The sequence below is a fragment of the Clarias gariepinus genome, chromosome 10 (assembly GCF_024256425.1).
Source record: "Clarias gariepinus isolate MV-2021 ecotype Netherlands chromosome 10, CGAR_prim_01v2, whole genome shotgun sequence".
In the NCBI taxonomy this organism is placed as follows: Eukaryota; Metazoa; Chordata; class Actinopteri; order Siluriformes; family Clariidae; genus Clarias; species Clarias gariepinus.
The window spans coordinates 19656802-19673877 of record NC_071109.1 but is presented as its reverse complement, the minus strand read 5'-3'; the positions used below and the strand labels follow the sequence as shown (position 1 = coordinate 19673877).

The window sequence follows — 17076 nt, the reverse complement described above, 5'->3', positions numbered from 1 at the left end:
GATGTGTTCTGGTGAGTCCAGATTGACCCTATTCCAGAGCGAAGGGTGTGTCGGTTCAAGACAAGAAGCACGAGGTGATGTGCTCATTATGCATCGCGGCCACCGTCTGGAGGCACTGTTATGATCTGTGGTTGCTTCAGTAGATCAGGTCTAGGCTCAGCCATGTTATATGGCAATAAAATAAAGTCAGCTGATGACATGAATGTAATGAATGACCAGGTCAGACCATCAATGGATCTTTTGATGGAGTAGACATATTCCAGGACTTAAAGAGTGCTTCTCAGAGTATGATGAATCATTTTCATGTGAATTGGAGAGACTTTTTTGCCTTGGTCAGTGTATAATCCCATATACTATTATTTTGTCTAGTTAGCATGTGTAGTTATTCAATCGTTTTGCACTTTATGTATCCCTGTGTATTGAAACCAGGCCATCACACCAGTTTGGACATTTCATTTAAGATTTCATTGCTTCTAGGGAGGCTTTCTACAACATTTTAAAGCATGGCTGAAGAAAGGTGCGCAAGAGTATTAGTAATGTCGGGTAGCATTGTTGGGCGAGGAGGCCTGGGGCACAGTCAGCATTCCAAATTCATCTGAAAGGTGTTCAGTGGGGCTGTGGTCTGTGCGGGCCACTTTGTGTACAGACCCTGGTAAAAAAAAGAAGAAAAAAAAAGAAGTTAAACTGGTATAGGGCACTTTCAGGAACACTTTGGTGTGCACTACTAACCAGTGCTGGAGACATGAAACAAAGACAGGGTATAAAATGCTGAAAAAATAACCAGTGAATTTTTTACACACTTTTGGCAGATCAAGACTTGTTAAGCAAAACCCAGTGTATAATTAGACTGTAATTACACTGCTAAGTGAAAGTAATCTTACTACAGGAAAAAATTTGGAACAATCCACCCAAAACCCTGTTGAAACTAGTTTGACAAAATGTGCTCTTTAACATTTGACTGAGATTATGGGTTGTCCAGAAAGAAAGTGAGAACGATAACACTGGTTGAATACAACACCACATCATTTCTTTTACACTCTTCATTCCCAAACAGTGTAAAAAATACTTTTAGCTTGAATTTTTCAGAGAATATGGCCTCAGCTATAGCAAATACTCTGCTTATCCAGCACTGCACTGTTCCTCTCTCCTCTTTTCCATGAGGAACAGAGATCATATTGTTTAAAGATACTTTCTCGCATCTGGCTTGGCTTTTCAGTGACAGATTATTGAACTCAAGGCACTTTTTAAATAAACAATAAAATAAACCATAAATCAGATGCAATAGTTTTAGTGCTTGATTTGTCATCACCAGAAAGAGATGTGTACTTATTCCACGTCAAAAGTCATAGCTTTCTGTGACATTTCAGTGACTTTAGTTTAGTGAACTTGTGAGGGACTTGGAGGAGCTGAGGCAAGAAGTAAACAGTCACAGTCTACTGGCAAGGTGACCCTTAGTGCACGTGCAAAAAAGGACTCACACATCGGAGACATGTGATCCTGCTGAACTCTCCCACGACTGAACGACCTTTGCCAAAAGGGTCAATGGATACATAATTTTGTCTATACTGGAACTCTATACCTTGAGTTAATAAAAATTAGGACTGTAAAATAACAGCAACAGAAAGCCCATACATTGTCGAGATAGATGTAAAAAAAAAAAAAAAAGGGGGCCAACAGAGACTATGGACTATCCTGTAGTCACAGTCTGGATTGGACAGACATTCAGCTGGATTTAGTGTCAGCAGATCTGTCAGTCCAATATTGCTCAATCTGTCTAAAGACAGCAGGTAAAAGAAATCTTGAAAACCAGCAAAGTTGTACTAGTTTCAAGTCAGATGTATCTTTCGATTCCCAGTGCTACTTATATAGCGTGGTGCACTATTTAATCAGCACATTATTATCATGGAGCTTGTGTTTAAAAAGACATTTTTAAAATGTATTACAAATGCAAGGGCGTAGATTTGCTCTGGACATTGGTGGGGACCTATCACTCCACCGCAATCCCCTGCCTGGCACTGCTTCGCTTGCTAGTATTAGTTAGTATTCTTTCACTCGAAATGCAATTCATTAAGTTCAATTAGTGTAATGTTAAAGGAATGTTTAATAACTGACAAAAAGATAGTTTAATAAAGACTATTCTTATTGAGCCATAGTGCAAATAAAACATCTCAAACATCAGTATATATAAAAGTAGATTACATCTAAACATGAACTACTGTTAGGTACCACACAACAGCTCAATGCTTATTGCTCCTATATGAAGGAGCCAAAAAGACCCTTCTCTCCATCGCTGTCTGTCATACAACAAAGTTATTTAGGTTCTGTCACCTGACAAAACAGGATAAACACATGCCATTTAAACAGCAATCATTTTATTAAACTTTTTTTGAGTCTTAATGTGCAAATCTCGAATTATATCATTAATATTTGCCAAGTCAGTGAATGTTGTTAAAAATATTTGTGCTAAGTGGATTGTCTATTGGTGAACTGGACTTGGCACACTTTGATAGATTTACTAGCAAACTTAAAGTGACTTACACTTTTCTTTGAAAAAAGGCTCCTTATGTCCAGCTTTTTTTTTTTTTTTTTTGCTGCCGCCATCCTCACATGTACATCACCCAACACATCTTGTTACACGGGAAACAAAATCCACTGCATTTGGCGCTGCTTGTATCTGAACGCAGCCATAGCCTCTCACGTGATAGCAGGGAAAGGCACAGTCAATCAAAATGTTCTTATGTGTTTTGGGGGCGGGAGGACTTTAGGAGAGAACGTGATTTATCCCTTTCTGCGTGTCTAGGTTAATGTTGACAGCACACTTTTTTTTTTAAGTGGATTAAATTATTGGTGGGGACATTTCAATGGTCGGAGGATATTGGTGGGGACACATCCCCTCTGTCCACCCTAAATCTACGCCCCTGTACAAATGGATGAGTACTAGCTTTAAGTTAAAATACTGATAATGAAAACATTCACTCACTAACAACATAGTAATAAAACCTCTATAAGAGGGTCCAAAATGGGGAATCAAAGCTCCAGGATAAACAAAGTATTATTACTCTGAAATGGGATTAGGAAAAGATTTCCAACAGTTTAACAAATTGTTCATTTACCGCTGCTATTCCGTACCTCTTCCAATGGCTTCCCTGCTCTACCACACCTACTTCAATTTTAACAAATGTATTTAATTAGTTGATCAGTTAAATCAAATGTGCTGGGAGCTGAGAAAGCACTACAACATGGGCAATCGTCCTCCAGGAGTAAGATTGAGACTACTGCTACTATTGCATAGTAGGCCTTTTCCCTAAGCACTCTCTACGCCAAACCTCAAAGACGAAAAGGAAATGGAATTGTGATGCAGCTGCCCAACTACTTGGTCCAAATCCCCAAATCACACAGCAAAACCAGTTGTGGCACATGCTTTTGCACCTTTTTCTTTTCCCCAAGCTGACCCTGGTATTTTCTCTTCCTTTATACAGAGGAAGAAAGTTCTGACCTTGTACATGTATACAACTATGATTTACATTTTTCTGTTTATAAAGAAGTAGAAAATGTGCTTAAATAGTTAAATGTTCCCAAAAAAGCAAGACCTCTTGGTTCACTATTAAAAAATGTGTGCTTAGGACCATGAACCATCTGGCCAGTTTCTTTTCCTTCAGTTCTTTGCCAATGTCAACTGGAAAGCTGGATCTCTCTCAACTATACATCATGAAATACCATTCCAGAATCATGCAAGCACTATTGAAACGTAGTAAGATTATTTACACAAGAAATGTCTTACTATACAGTTGTTAACCCAATAGTACACAGGGACAGCATCTCTGAGATTAATTTAACACAGTCAACATTTTCCACAGATAGGCCGAATGCCCAGTCCATATTCAGAGAACAAGATTATAAAGATCATTTTTGGCCTCCAAAAATCCTAAGCACAAAATGAAGCTTAATAAACTGTTTTCATCCATTCAGCGTTACATCATTGCCTGATTATAATTCATTTCTCCTACATTGTCAGTGGTGAGAACAGAGGCTTGAGATGCTGAGCATAACATCTACAGCAAAACAGATTTGAGCATTTACTTAGAGAATAAAACCAACACTGCCATCTACAGCTCAATCCCCAAAAGCCCAGGAAAAGTCAGCTTTTTTAATCCCTGAAAAAAATGAATAAATGATCAATAGACACCAGGGTTAGTTGAAAGATTTTTTAATTATTTTATAATACAGGATTTTAGGCATACTGTATTTTTACATTTAATATTCTGAAGCTAATTTTATAGCGGTGATAGTTTTGAATACACACACTCACTGAAGGATAACCACTCAAAGGAAGAGGGAAGACCACTGGGCATGGTCACCCATTACTGATCTGTTCTCCCATATCATTTGGGCTACCCCTCCACAAAAACCCGCCTCACACTCACACCAGTCATCTTTTAAATGTGTAGCAATTAAAAGCTGAAATACACTGACACAAGATTACAAATAACTTTGTTTAGAATTCCATTGTTATTAATATTAATATTAATTCTCCACAATTCAAAGTCAAAAGAAAAGCAGACAGCATACAAACATTAGGAAATAAAACACCCATTTTTCCTCCTAGCCCCCTGATGGGGCCCATTAAGGGACACCACCCCCTGTTCGCTTGCAGTCTTTTTGGATGCCAGTGGAGCTCTTCGTTGTGCCCCAGGAATCCACCATGCTTACAATGTATCCTTTATGGCCAAGGCTTTCGGACAGGAGCCCACTGACAATTCCCTTCTTTTAATTCTTTGCATCAGACGATGGTGACTGTCCCTCAGGACATCATAGCAGACAAAGTGTGTCTATGTGGCTAAGGAGATGAGTTTCTCACAGTTCAAGCACATTTGCCAGCCTTTTCACTTCCTTCTTTTCCAGGCAGACAAATCTTCAAGCACACAAGAGGTGAACAGTTTTCCAAGAACTCAGGTACACACCCAGGGTAATAAAACACTAGACTAGGGCATGCACAGGTGTCGACATAGTCGTCACTTCGGGGGTGGGGGACCTTATGAATAAATTCTCTTGCTTGGTCCAGCGTCAAAGGCATATGGGGTGGTCATGGCATGTCCTATCAGTCCACTTATATTAGGTCAAACTCTTTCTTGTCCTATTTGTAGAAAGCAAGAGATATTCAAACAGGTTAGGTCAGCTGAGAAGTGATGAAGTGAAGTCAACCACTGTGTTCTTCAGATAAGCGTCTGAGTAGAGTGCAATGATCAAATGTGCGAGTTTAAGTGCCAGCTCGCTCTTAAGAGCAAAGCCATGTCCAAAACTATAATTCCAGTCAGGAAATACTCTGTATATGTGGAGAAAGGAACCTCAATATTCTCTCTCTAAAGTACAAGAAAATCTCTAAAGTGTTTCTTACACTTCTATTTTACATTTTCCTTTTTAATTATCTGAATATTTGATATTTGGATTTTTAATAGAGCTCTATGTACACAGGATCATGGTTTTACAAAGCAAAAAGAAATTTGGCAAAAACTAGGGCAAATGAGAGAATGAGATTGAGTACTTGGCACAGAAGGTTTCCAGCTACTATACAGGAATAAAGTGAATGAAAGTAATTGATCTGGCCCGCTGAGCCATTTTATAATCACTCAGAATGCATCATAGGTTGGCGAGCAGAAAAAGGGAGCAGAAATTGAGGAATAGAAGGCATGTTCAGGGATCAGGGAGTTGTTCTCTCTTCTGTTTTACAGCAATAAGCAGCAGCTGCTTTCTGTAGTCTTCTCCCGGTTTCTTTGGCCTTAAAGAAAGACAAAAACAAACAAATGAGCAGCAGAAAAAAAACAATACAAAATACCCCCAAATCAAGCAGAATATTAGTAATATAAAAAACAAAAAGGAAATGCTTCGAAATACGTTTACCTTACAGGCAAATGATTTAGGTTTTATGATATTTTACTAATATAATGGTAGGACATACATCGTCAAATGAAGGCTGTGCTCCTTATGCTTTTAAATATCAAACTTTAGAAAAAATATTACTTTAATTGTTCAACCATTAAGTAGTTGTTAAACACTCGAATGAAACTCAACCCTTTCTTTATCTGGAAACTGTATCGTTTTATCAAAGGTTACCCCACGCAGACATATCTGGAGCTATTAAAAACCTTTTTTTTTTCAAAAAAAAAAAAAAAAAAACTGCCTTCCTAACAGAACTGTATGCATTTGCAATGATTTAAAAAAAAAAAAAAAAAAAAGGTGTCAGTTTTCTGTCTACTGAGCCACAATCCTATTACAAACTTAATTATTAATGTTATCTCTGACTTGTTCTTGCACCAAGGACAAGGTCAACTAATATTATAAGCCATTACACTAGAAATACTGTGACCATAATCTCTGAATTAAAAGTTATTATTTCCAATGCCTGGATAAGAAAATGTGTGAGACACTATTAATCTCGTGAAAAATGACAAATATCTATTTAATATTTGAGATATTTTAACCACTTCATCTTTAAAATATATATAAAAAAATTAAATCAGAGTTTAAATAGTTTAAAATAAGGCATTATAACAGGTGTTGAATTTTAGTTTACCATAAAAAAGCAGCATTATAGACAGTGGCTTACATGCAACAAAAATGAATAAATAAACTCGAGGTTAGGATTTAATCTAGGTTATTGTTTAATCTTTATTGGTATAAACCCATCAGCTGATTTAAATGGTTTCCATCATCTAAGTACCTGTAAAATTGCCACTGGGCACTTAAGGTTTCCAGACACAGCAACTGTGCTCCGTATAATTCAACCTAAAACCCCACCCAGTATAATACCATAGAACAAGCTGTTAGTTCAGGAAGCTATTTCACAAGTTACACCAACACACAATTTCATCATTTCTACACTGGCATATTTCTAGGGCTTCTGATGCATTAAAAAAAAAAAAAAAAATATATATATATATATATATATATATTCATCAGATCTTACAAAGAACTGTACAAACATACACTAAAGTTTGTTAAATGGGTTTTTGTAAGGAGTGTCTTAAAGGCACAACCTGAAACAACTTTTTTTATTTATGCCTTAATTATTTACATACGCATGTGTGTGTGTGTGTGTGTTGCAAGACAATAACAGATTTTTTTTCTTTCTTTCTTTTTTAACTTACTGTATGTGGGTGAAAAAATCTTTAGCAATGCATCAATGTGTGAAATGTGGGTAAAAAAAATAATTAAGGCATTGTATCAAGAGCAATGTTATCAAGGTTATTTTAATAGCAAATATTAATGCATGTAAATGTACCGAACTGTTCTCTGGGAAAGTTTGAACAATTATAGTCGATCACTGCTTTTATTAAAGCTTCCAAAATAACTATAATAATAATAAAAAAGCTTTAAAAGCAAGAAAATGGACCATCAGGATAAATTCAGAGTATGGAGAAACTGTAAAATATTTATAAATTATCAGTTTGCCAGTTAATGCAAAAGCAAGAGACAACAGTGACAAGGAAAAACTCAGAGACAACATAAAGAAAAACTGGGGAAATAAGACTGAAAAGGAAACCCATGCTCATTTGGGTGATACAAATACTGCATACAAAGAAAAAAAATAAAATTTTCAACGCATTTTTACAAGTAACACTCATTTTCGATATGGCAACAAATCTGTTTTATGCGGCCTCTCCCCAGATAAAGCAGCAAATGTGTGTTTAGTGTAAATGCATAACATGTTGAAGTTTAATAGCCACAGAACCTACGACAAAGAAAGAATCCACACATTCAGGGATGCTTTGGATGTGTGTAAAGGGACAGCCAAACAGACAATTCAGCTCTTACCATGGGAGTTGGGTTCTGGCAGTGTCTCTCTGGCAACCAAGTGCATAACAGTTGTTCGGCCAGGAGGTAACTTCAGGGCTATTCAAGAAACAATATGCGAGTATGTGAATACTGGTTATTTACATTTTATGAATATCTAACTTTCAGACATAACCAACCTACTACTAATGATTTTCTTAAAACAAGTAAAAAGAATAATTGAAGAAAACAAAAACAAACAAACCCCCACCAAAGTCCAGTTTTTTTTAAATGTACTGTACATTACTAAAGAATAAAGACAGAGTAAAGTTAAAGTGCTTGACAGGGATTGTGTCTCTCTTACCTCCTAGTGTGACGTTGCCATGCAAGAACCGGCCCTGGAAAATGAGTCTTAGGATACTGGGGCTGCTCACCTGCTCCTCTTCCCAGCCTTAAAACAAAACAGACAAAAATCACCACAATAATCAACACATACTGTAAAAAGAAATGCATTTAATAGCACGTGTTAAATCAAATGTTACTCAAACATATGATGGTTAATATAATTAGCTAAACAGTTACATTTAACTTGGCTATTTACCCAAGCCAATACCTAGTACAGCTAAACCTTAGATTGTGAGCATAATTCATTCATGAAGCGTGCTTGTATATCAAAATACTCGTATATCAAAGTTAATTTCCCCACAAGAAATAATGGAGACTCCAATGATTCATCCCACAGCCCAAAAATATTTGTATAAAATAATATATACAAAATATAAGGTAAAAAAAAACAACAACAACAACTTATTAACCTGCACTTTACCTTTGAAAACAATCGTGACTGGTATTGGACGAGAGTAGAAGCAGGAGGGCTACTGTGTAGGACAACTTTCACACAGTTGCGTGCACACACAAACACACTACTGGAATCATTCCCCTAAAAAGATTAATCTCTTGCGCGGCTACAGCTTTTTTTATGTAGGCACCCGTGGGCTTCACGTGCGCGCTCACACGTGGTCACAATGTTATTATAAACAGTACACATGCGCACGAATGTTGACTATACGAGTGATGCACGTGCACCGAGACTGAGCATGGGAGACAATTACCCACAACACCGCACCTTGCAAGAAAGAAGAATCACTGGCTCAGTTTTGATCATGTGGCGCTCGGCAGACAAAGGGTACATGTACAGTACTCGTACTTCAGGACCGGACAACATGACAACTTGCTTGTTTAACAAGTTGCAATTTATTTTAAAACTTTTCTGGAATTACAAAACGCTCGCAGCCACTGTTACTCGCAATCCAAGGTTCCGCTGAATCTAAAAATGACTATGGCATCTTATTATACCAAAAAAAAAAAAAAAAAAAAAAAAACACTCACCTGCAGGCCAGTTTTCAAAGACATAGCGAGCAATGTCTGTTGCTGAATCATTAGGAGAGAAGGTGAAGTCCTGGGTCTTACCACTCACAAGGATCAGACGCAGGTTCACCTAAAAACAACAAAAGAAAACATCTGTTTAAAAGTGAACCGAAACCTCTTTAAATGTCAACATATCAACTGATGGGTTACACAAGACCAGTGCCTTCATCTTCACTTGGAAGTGCCAGGAATCTTAAAACATGAATGCTGCCTGGACTATGTGTTTCTCAAATCAGTAATTTCCTAAGATACTTCCTTTTAAATGGACATGAGTGACCAGACAGACAGGGTGGGGCAAAAAGATGCATTTCAGCACTCTCTGGTGCTGTCAAACACAATCTACCCTTGTGCTTCTCGCTCATTGGTCTAATGGTCTAATACGGTATCCCTATGTGTTTCAGACATCCCAGTACAGAGTTATTAAATTTTCATAAACTTGGTCATCAGAGGTGAAAGCAATACAGTTAATTTGTAGAAATGTAGGCTCCATTAAAAAGGAACTGCAGCACACACCAATACTTGGCAGAACAGATAGTAAGTCAATAAACAAAAACAAATAAGCCTGTCACTACAAGCTGTTATAAACATACCCAGCCAGACCTCAAATTATAGCCTAAAAACATAAGTTACAAAAACTATGCTTAAAGGAACATAAAATGATATTCATCGCATGTTCTCTAGAACATCAATCATATTTAAAATCACAAAACTCTTAGAGTGCTACATAATTGCGAGCTCTCTACACATTATAAACTTAAAGGGCTGGTACCGAATTCAGCAATCATGTGAGCTCCAAAATTTCAGTAAAGACTTGTGCAACATTATCTATCTATCTTCTGTGTTTTAATAAATTAGCTAAAACATTGAAGCTAACAATTTATTTTGTTAGTCTTCTGCATTACAAAAATAAGCAAGGGATGGAATTCCCATGGAAAGCCAATGCTCTGGAGTATCATGTCTATACTCTTAATAATTATGTTTCTTGCGCATTTTAATTATGAGACAGTTTAAAGCTGCACTGCACATTTCCAATTCAGTCAGGTCTCTTAATCCATTTAGTGAAGTTTCTTTCGAGGACCAGACTGCACCTCAGTTGTTCGTAGCTTAACAGGGAACGTGATCCGAGGTCTGTACTGCAACCACAAAACAAATACAGCGACTGAAACATGCTACATTTAAAAAATTAAAGCACTCAAATCAAATTGCTTAAAAACTTACTATAGACAAAAAAAAAAAAAAAAAAAAAAAAAAACACTGAATAGTTAATCAGCAAGTTGGCCACCCAGGAAACAACAAATAAACTGATAGCTGGGATATGTAATCTGCCTGGCTGGGGCAGTCAGGCCACGAATTGTGCTTCCCCAATTACAACCACATTACTCCCCATTGTTGTCCTAAAACTCCTAAAACTGAGCCAATGTTCGCTGAATTTACTAAAGCTGCATCATTAGAATTAGCGAGCCAAATGCAGGTGACCTGATTTTTTTTTTTAACATCCTGCTCTGAAAGGGAAGCACGGATGGCAGCACAGTTGCACTGTGGATTGAGGTTAGGTACCACCAGACCTTATTACTGCTCCTGAAATAAAATGAGACAAGGAACAGTGTCTCAGTTTGCTTTGAGACTAACAGAATGTAAAAAGAGGTCTCTTGTTCAGCTCTTTTCATTTTCCCGCAAGAGCTTAAAAAAGGTACATTTTCCGCCATTTCTGGTTTTGAATGACTCCTCGGTTTAAACATTACATCACCCGCATGCTGTATGCAGGCTTTGGCTGCGTCTTAATGCCCTCGTTCAGAATCAGGTGGAGGATGAGGGACGGAAAAAAGCAAGTCAGTTGGTCTTGGCACAGCTTTGGTTTTTAGCCACAGTGCCCCCAGATCAGGGTTAAGGAACGAAAAGCAACTAATGACAGATGCATAAAACTGCAACTCATCAATTGAGTTCACGCAATCAGGCCGATCTCTCTCTCTCTCATATATATATATATAATAAAGGTTAATCTCTGAAAGCAGAAGTGAGAAAGAAAAAAAAAAGAATTTCCTGTTATAGCCCTCAAACTTTAGCGTCTCATTGTTACTAGTTCTTGTAACTCTGTATTGACTGCATGATAATGAGCACAACTGTATCTCTGCATTTAAAGTTCTGCATTTAGTCATTTTAAAAGTAATGAATAAACAATCATGTCTTTTAACCCTTTAGGAGAAAAAGAAACGTATTCTGTACTAGATAAGTTGTCCTTTGAATCTGTAAATCTTTGAGAAACATGAGACTGCTCCTCAGTCACAAAACGCCATATTTATCAGAGTAGTGTAGAAATGAGATCGACAAGTAAGAGAATGTGTGCCTGTTTCACAGAATATTTTGTATGGAATAAAAATTTCCTACAAGAGCTTAAAAGGGTACGTGACAATGATTTAATTTCAGCGACGTGAACACAAGCTCCTACCTACTGGTCCTCTATTTACAAGTCATGTGCAATCGGCACACCTTAATTTACACTTAAATACATCTACACCCTAATTTACACAGGTGTTGAGACACCGTGCCACTGAGAACTTAAAAATAGAGATATGACAACGATAAAATTGACGAATGTAGGAATTGTCGTCAATGGAGTTTTCATAAGGACCAATGTGTGTAAGTAAATAATTAATATAAAAACAATTAGAGTAAAATGCATAAACATGTCATCAGGGTATGAACCTGTCGCTTTGTATAATTATTTGCCAGATTTCTGAAATAAGCAGATAAGTCATTTATTTGTAATTGTTTTTTTTTATAATTACACTGGAGGGATTAATAAAAACCAGAAACGTTTCAGGACAAGTAAAAATATCTTGTCCATTTTTTGTCGATTTTTTGCAATCTTCTTAGGCTAATTGAATCCCATGGTAACAGTCCTTTTCATTTCATATACACAATTTCAGAATTAAATTATTATTCAGAGATGGGTGGCATGGTCATGTACAGTAGTACAAGTCCAATGTCAATCCAAAGCACCGGTTATCGTCTGAACACAAGTGTTTTTGGGTACGCTTAGGGAACTTCCCTATCCCAAAAACATGATTGTTAAAACCCCCTGGGTGTGAAGGAGTGTGTGAAACCACTTAATCCTGTGGTTTGTGTGGGGTCTGGAGCATATCGCAGGACCCTGGATGGAGTGCCAATCCAATGCCGGGAACACACACAACCACACCAATTAATCTAATGTGCATGTCTTTGGACTGTGGGAGAAAACTGGAGAAAACCCACCAAGCAAGAAGGGAACATGCAAACTCCATGCACAGAAACTCGAGAGGAATTAACCTGGACCCTGGAGGTGCAAGGCGACAGTGCTGACCACTAAGCCACTCAGAAAGAAGAGATTTTTAAAGAAAATACATCATCCAAGTCACAAGTGATGCAACTCATGCACTGGTGAAAGAAAAAGTCAATTCAATCAAAAGTTTATGATTATATTAACATAAGCAACAAACATGACTCTTTGGCCTTGACTAAAATAAATCGGTCACTGAAGATGAATAAATGAATATCAAATATCTAATCTGACCATTACATAATTGTTTTTTGTGTGCTTTTCATTTTAGATGAACAAGCATGCACCGTTTTTTTTTTTTTTTTTACTTATTTACATGATCATGGCTAATAGACAGACATCTCCATTATTTACAGGTTTTTTTTTATTGTTTAAAACTGCATCTGAAAAGAACTCCGATATTAACCACAGATGCACCACAATCAAATAACACAACTAAGTTTTAGGTTGAAGCATCCTGGTACAAGTGCCCCTAGACTAGGGGTTATTAATTTTGCACCTGGAGGACCACCTGCCCTGCAGATTTTAGTATGTTTTCAGGTCCCAAAACACCTGATATAACAGTCTTTTCTGAATTGAACTGTGTTTGATAGAGAAGCGAGAAAAAGAAAAATCAACAGGGCAGTTGGTCCTCCAAGACCGAGAACCAGTTTACTAGATCACTGTTCACAAAACAGCACAGAAGGATCAATACATTACTGAATTTTACTTCATTTTTACCCAACATACCAGTGATGTTCATAATAAAAAAAATTTGGTTTTGGTCCCACCTGAATACAACTCATGTCCTACACTTGTTTTATACAGTGCTTTTGAGAAAGACCTAGAAATGTGACATGTAATTGATCCTAGCAAACCCAGAAATCAAATAAACAGCAATTTAAAACCGCTAATTTATCACATACCTCAACGTGTTCCATTCCATGTTACATTTAGTTCTTATTATGTGTCTGACAACCTTATTAGTTGTTTATTGTAATCACTGTGTGCAACATGCAATTTAGCTTTTTCTTCAAGTGGCAACCATTCAAACCTAATAAAAGGGCCTTGGTTTGCATTCTCAACATGATCAAACAGCGGAAAAGAAAAAATTATTAAAGTGCTATGCAGCTGGTTAGACAGTTAAAATATATAAATTGACTTTGTTATTTTACGCCATTCAGTCACCGCGTGTTTATGGCCATGTAATTGAATGAGGGTGATAATTGAGATCACTTAAAGCACATCCTACTGTAATGGAAGTTTCTTTTGACAAGCTTCTTCTGACATCCTGAATCCACATGGCCGTTTTTATATTCAGCATTTTCTTTTACACATCATGATATTCAGTGGATTGAAGCAATCAGATGTGTCACTAAGTGCTGCTAAGTTTTAGGATCCCCTTCAGAACAATCTGACTTTTGCCAGCAGACATAAAGGATGAGAACAATGAGGCATACAATGACATCACACCGCCAGTCTGTTTAGAAACACTTAGCTCTTCACAAAGCTAGTGGAAAGCTTGACCCCACCTGCCCCTAAGGGATTTAGGGTGCTAAGAAGCAAGTCTGTGGTGAATAATGTAATATTTTCAACAACAACAACAACCCCATCGCCAAATCCATCACATGTGCCTTATGCTTCAAAACACTAAACAAACAGCATATTAAATGTGCCATAGTATCCTTAGTAAGATTTGCCTTACAATACAAACCAGCATATCCTATACAAAGCTCAAATAAACAGGAAAGAACTGTTGCATATAATGCAGTGTGTAAAATTTGTATTGGGAAACAACATCAAGTGTTTCCAAGCTGACCTAAACACAATATTGGGGGGTGGGGGATCACTACAAGATTATGTATTACATAAAATCTATATGGATTATTTAAAAAATAATAAATAAATAAATAATCAATCAATCTGTACCATCCTTATGTCACAGTACCTATAACAGGACCAAGTATCTGTCAAATAATTTGACAGAATATTAACACTCATTAAAAATTAAAAACCCTTTCATACCAATAAATACAAGGGGTTGTAACCATATTGTACACTACTGTGCAAAGTTCTTGAACCACCCCTCATTTTTTCATATTCTTAAAAAAAAAAAAAAAAAAAAAAAAAAAATCTTCACATTAAGTTAGATTTAAGTTAGATGTAGTTTAATATATCTGAATGATGAAGCTGAATAATGAGAGACTGGAAAAATCAAGGGGGCAAATGAGGTTGCTGTAGGTTGTGAAATAAACAATCAATGTTTAAATAGTACCTTTAGGGACTTTACAGCCTGTCACAGTAAAATATTTGTTCCTGTTGTTTTAATTTAATCATCATCATTTAATTTAATATGAAGAAAAAGGGTGGCTTAAGAATTTTTCACAGCACTGATTGCCATTAGGTGAATGACAAATCTAGATGCATCTTACTACAATTCAGTGTTGAGTAAAAAAGTGCAAGGTCCCAGGAATAGGGTACATACAAATATAACACAAATGCAGAGCAGTGACAAGTGTGCAAAAAAACAAAACAAAAAAAAATTGCATGCAAATGCACTTCAACTCTGTGAGCACGGAGAGATACATTCTTCCATCCCGGTCAATCACCAAGCTCTGCACTTAGCAAGCATCCATGACTCCTTGTGCTCATATTTAGTATGAACAAAAACAAAGCTAAACAACATGTTTCATTAAACTCTAGATTGTGTTATACTAAGCATGTTAATCTTTTTTGGATCAGCATCAGAACAGTGAAAGAAGTTTAATAAATAATAAAAAGCTTTTAATTTTTATTGTGTAGGTATAGTTAATGGTATAGTTCAGGAGCATACAGGAAATTTTAACATCCATACTGTGAATGAAGGTTTCATGTGATTTATGGGTTTGACACATGTATCACTTTATATCTTATAGAATAGAATTATTTAGCTGATATTCTGAACGAATATGTACCAAAAACAGCACTTTTAAAATTTGAAAAAAAGTTCTAATCAGGCTTGTAGATCAGATGTTTGTATATATTGCTAGAGGTTTGACGTGTTCTTGCGTCTCTAAATGCACAACAGAACAGAAGGTTAAAGGAGAAGTGGACAGCGGGAAACAGAATACTCACTGTGTCCTGTGATTCTCTCGGCGAGCTCATTGCTGTTGTTGAGGAGGAAGGCACACAGGAAATGGTGTGTTGGAGGTGGCAAACCCTGTCACAAAGAGCCTGTATGTGCTTTTCTCTCAAGCCTTTCTCTGCTTCACACTGCCTGGCACCAAGATAAAAAACAGTCACACCATTTCCAAACTGGGTTATAATTCGGTTTATAACACACTTCATAAAGCAGGCAAGGTGGTATTTAACTCAGTCATAACATCAATGTGGCGCAATACACTGACAATATAACTCAATCTATCTGTCATATATATATATATATATATATATATATTTTACACACATACACACAGACTTCAGACTCCATTTTGATTTGATGCTTATAAACTATCACTAACCTCAGCATACATATACTGTACACTTATAACATTAAATAATGTAAATCCTGTAAAAGCAGCAATTTATTAAAGTTAAAGAACAGCTCTAATCCAGTGCGAGCCCAGTATCAACAGCTGACTAGCACTCCTGCTAACTTGCTAAATGCTAAAGAAAACCATGAAATGTTCTCTAACACAGTGCATATTAATATCATGATGAGAACACGACATACCTTTAGGCGAGGCTTGATTTTGTGTGTGAACGTGTGTGTGTGTGTGTGTGTGTGTCCTAATGCAGCTGCATTATCTGACTAAAATTAAAGTTAGCCTGCTAGCCGAACCTGGTGCTAGCAAAGCAGCTACCGTAGAGCAGACGGCCTAACTGCGCGAACAAATGTAACTCGCTTCACAAGGTCAAACAGATTCACAAGACAGAAAATAAAACGAACGTCAAGAGTGTTTAGTTTGCTGACGAAGCATTGAGACGTCAACCAGTCCGGATAAACAGAGCGTTTAGGTCGGAACTGCGATGGTTCCCGCTAGCTGGCCTTGACTAGCAGCAGTAGCAGTAGCAGCAGGCTGCCGTTATCCTCTCTCAGGGAACTGAAACAATTTCTGACTGCGGCAGAAAATAAGAGGAACCGAGACCGATCGCAGAGCACAAACGCACTCAGAAAAAACTAAGTTCTTCAGTTCGACGGCTCTAAAACATAAAATAAAAGCGTCTGATTGCACTGTAAGGTCCTAATCAATTAACTAATAGGTACAGCCATAATGTATCGCTATTTTCTTGGTTAAAAACACCATCGGTGTCGGGTTCAGATTAATGGCTGAGCATTTAAAGGCACCGGAAAGCAGCTGGAGCTCTACATAGGGCACGTCACGGCGCAGACCGACCCACTGGGAGTTGTAGTTTGTACCACACTACTCCATTTTGATGTCAATTCAATGTCTACTTTTATTGCACAACGAGAAATCTATCTCGCCGGCAATCCTGAACTATCTGAATGAGATTTTAAAATAAGATTTGAGGTTTTGCAAATCTTCTTAGGCTGAAGATTCAAATCATCGCATGCTTAGATGTTATTTGTCAATTTATTGTAT

The 17076-nt window shown here is 37.0% G+C and overlaps 1 protein-coding gene across 2 annotated transcripts; it reads right to left on the bottom strand.

Annotated features, from left to right (window-relative positions):
- Nucleotides 1–4191: 4191 nt before the first annotated feature.
- On the bottom strand, nt 4192–16825 carry ubl3b (ubiquitin-like 3b). Of its 2 annotated transcripts, none has more exons than XM_053505893.1 (6): nt 16206–16825; nt 15608–15749; nt 9160–9268; nt 8135–8221; nt 7813–7890; nt 4192–5776 (listed from the first exon to the last, which is right to left on the bottom strand). In XM_053505893.1, exons 2-6 carry the CDS (start codon nt 15635–15637, stop codon nt 5724–5726), a joined length of 357 nt encoding a protein of 118 aa, XP_053361868.1. In that variant the 5' UTR covers nt 15638–15749; nt 16206–16825; the 3' UTR covers nt 4192–5723. The 2 variants fall into 2 exon arrangements, with proteins under 2 accessions (XP_053361868.1, XP_053361869.1); XM_053505894.1 differs by having other exon boundaries at nt 15608–15745.
- Between the last annotated feature and the right edge of the window lie 251 nt (nt 16826–17076).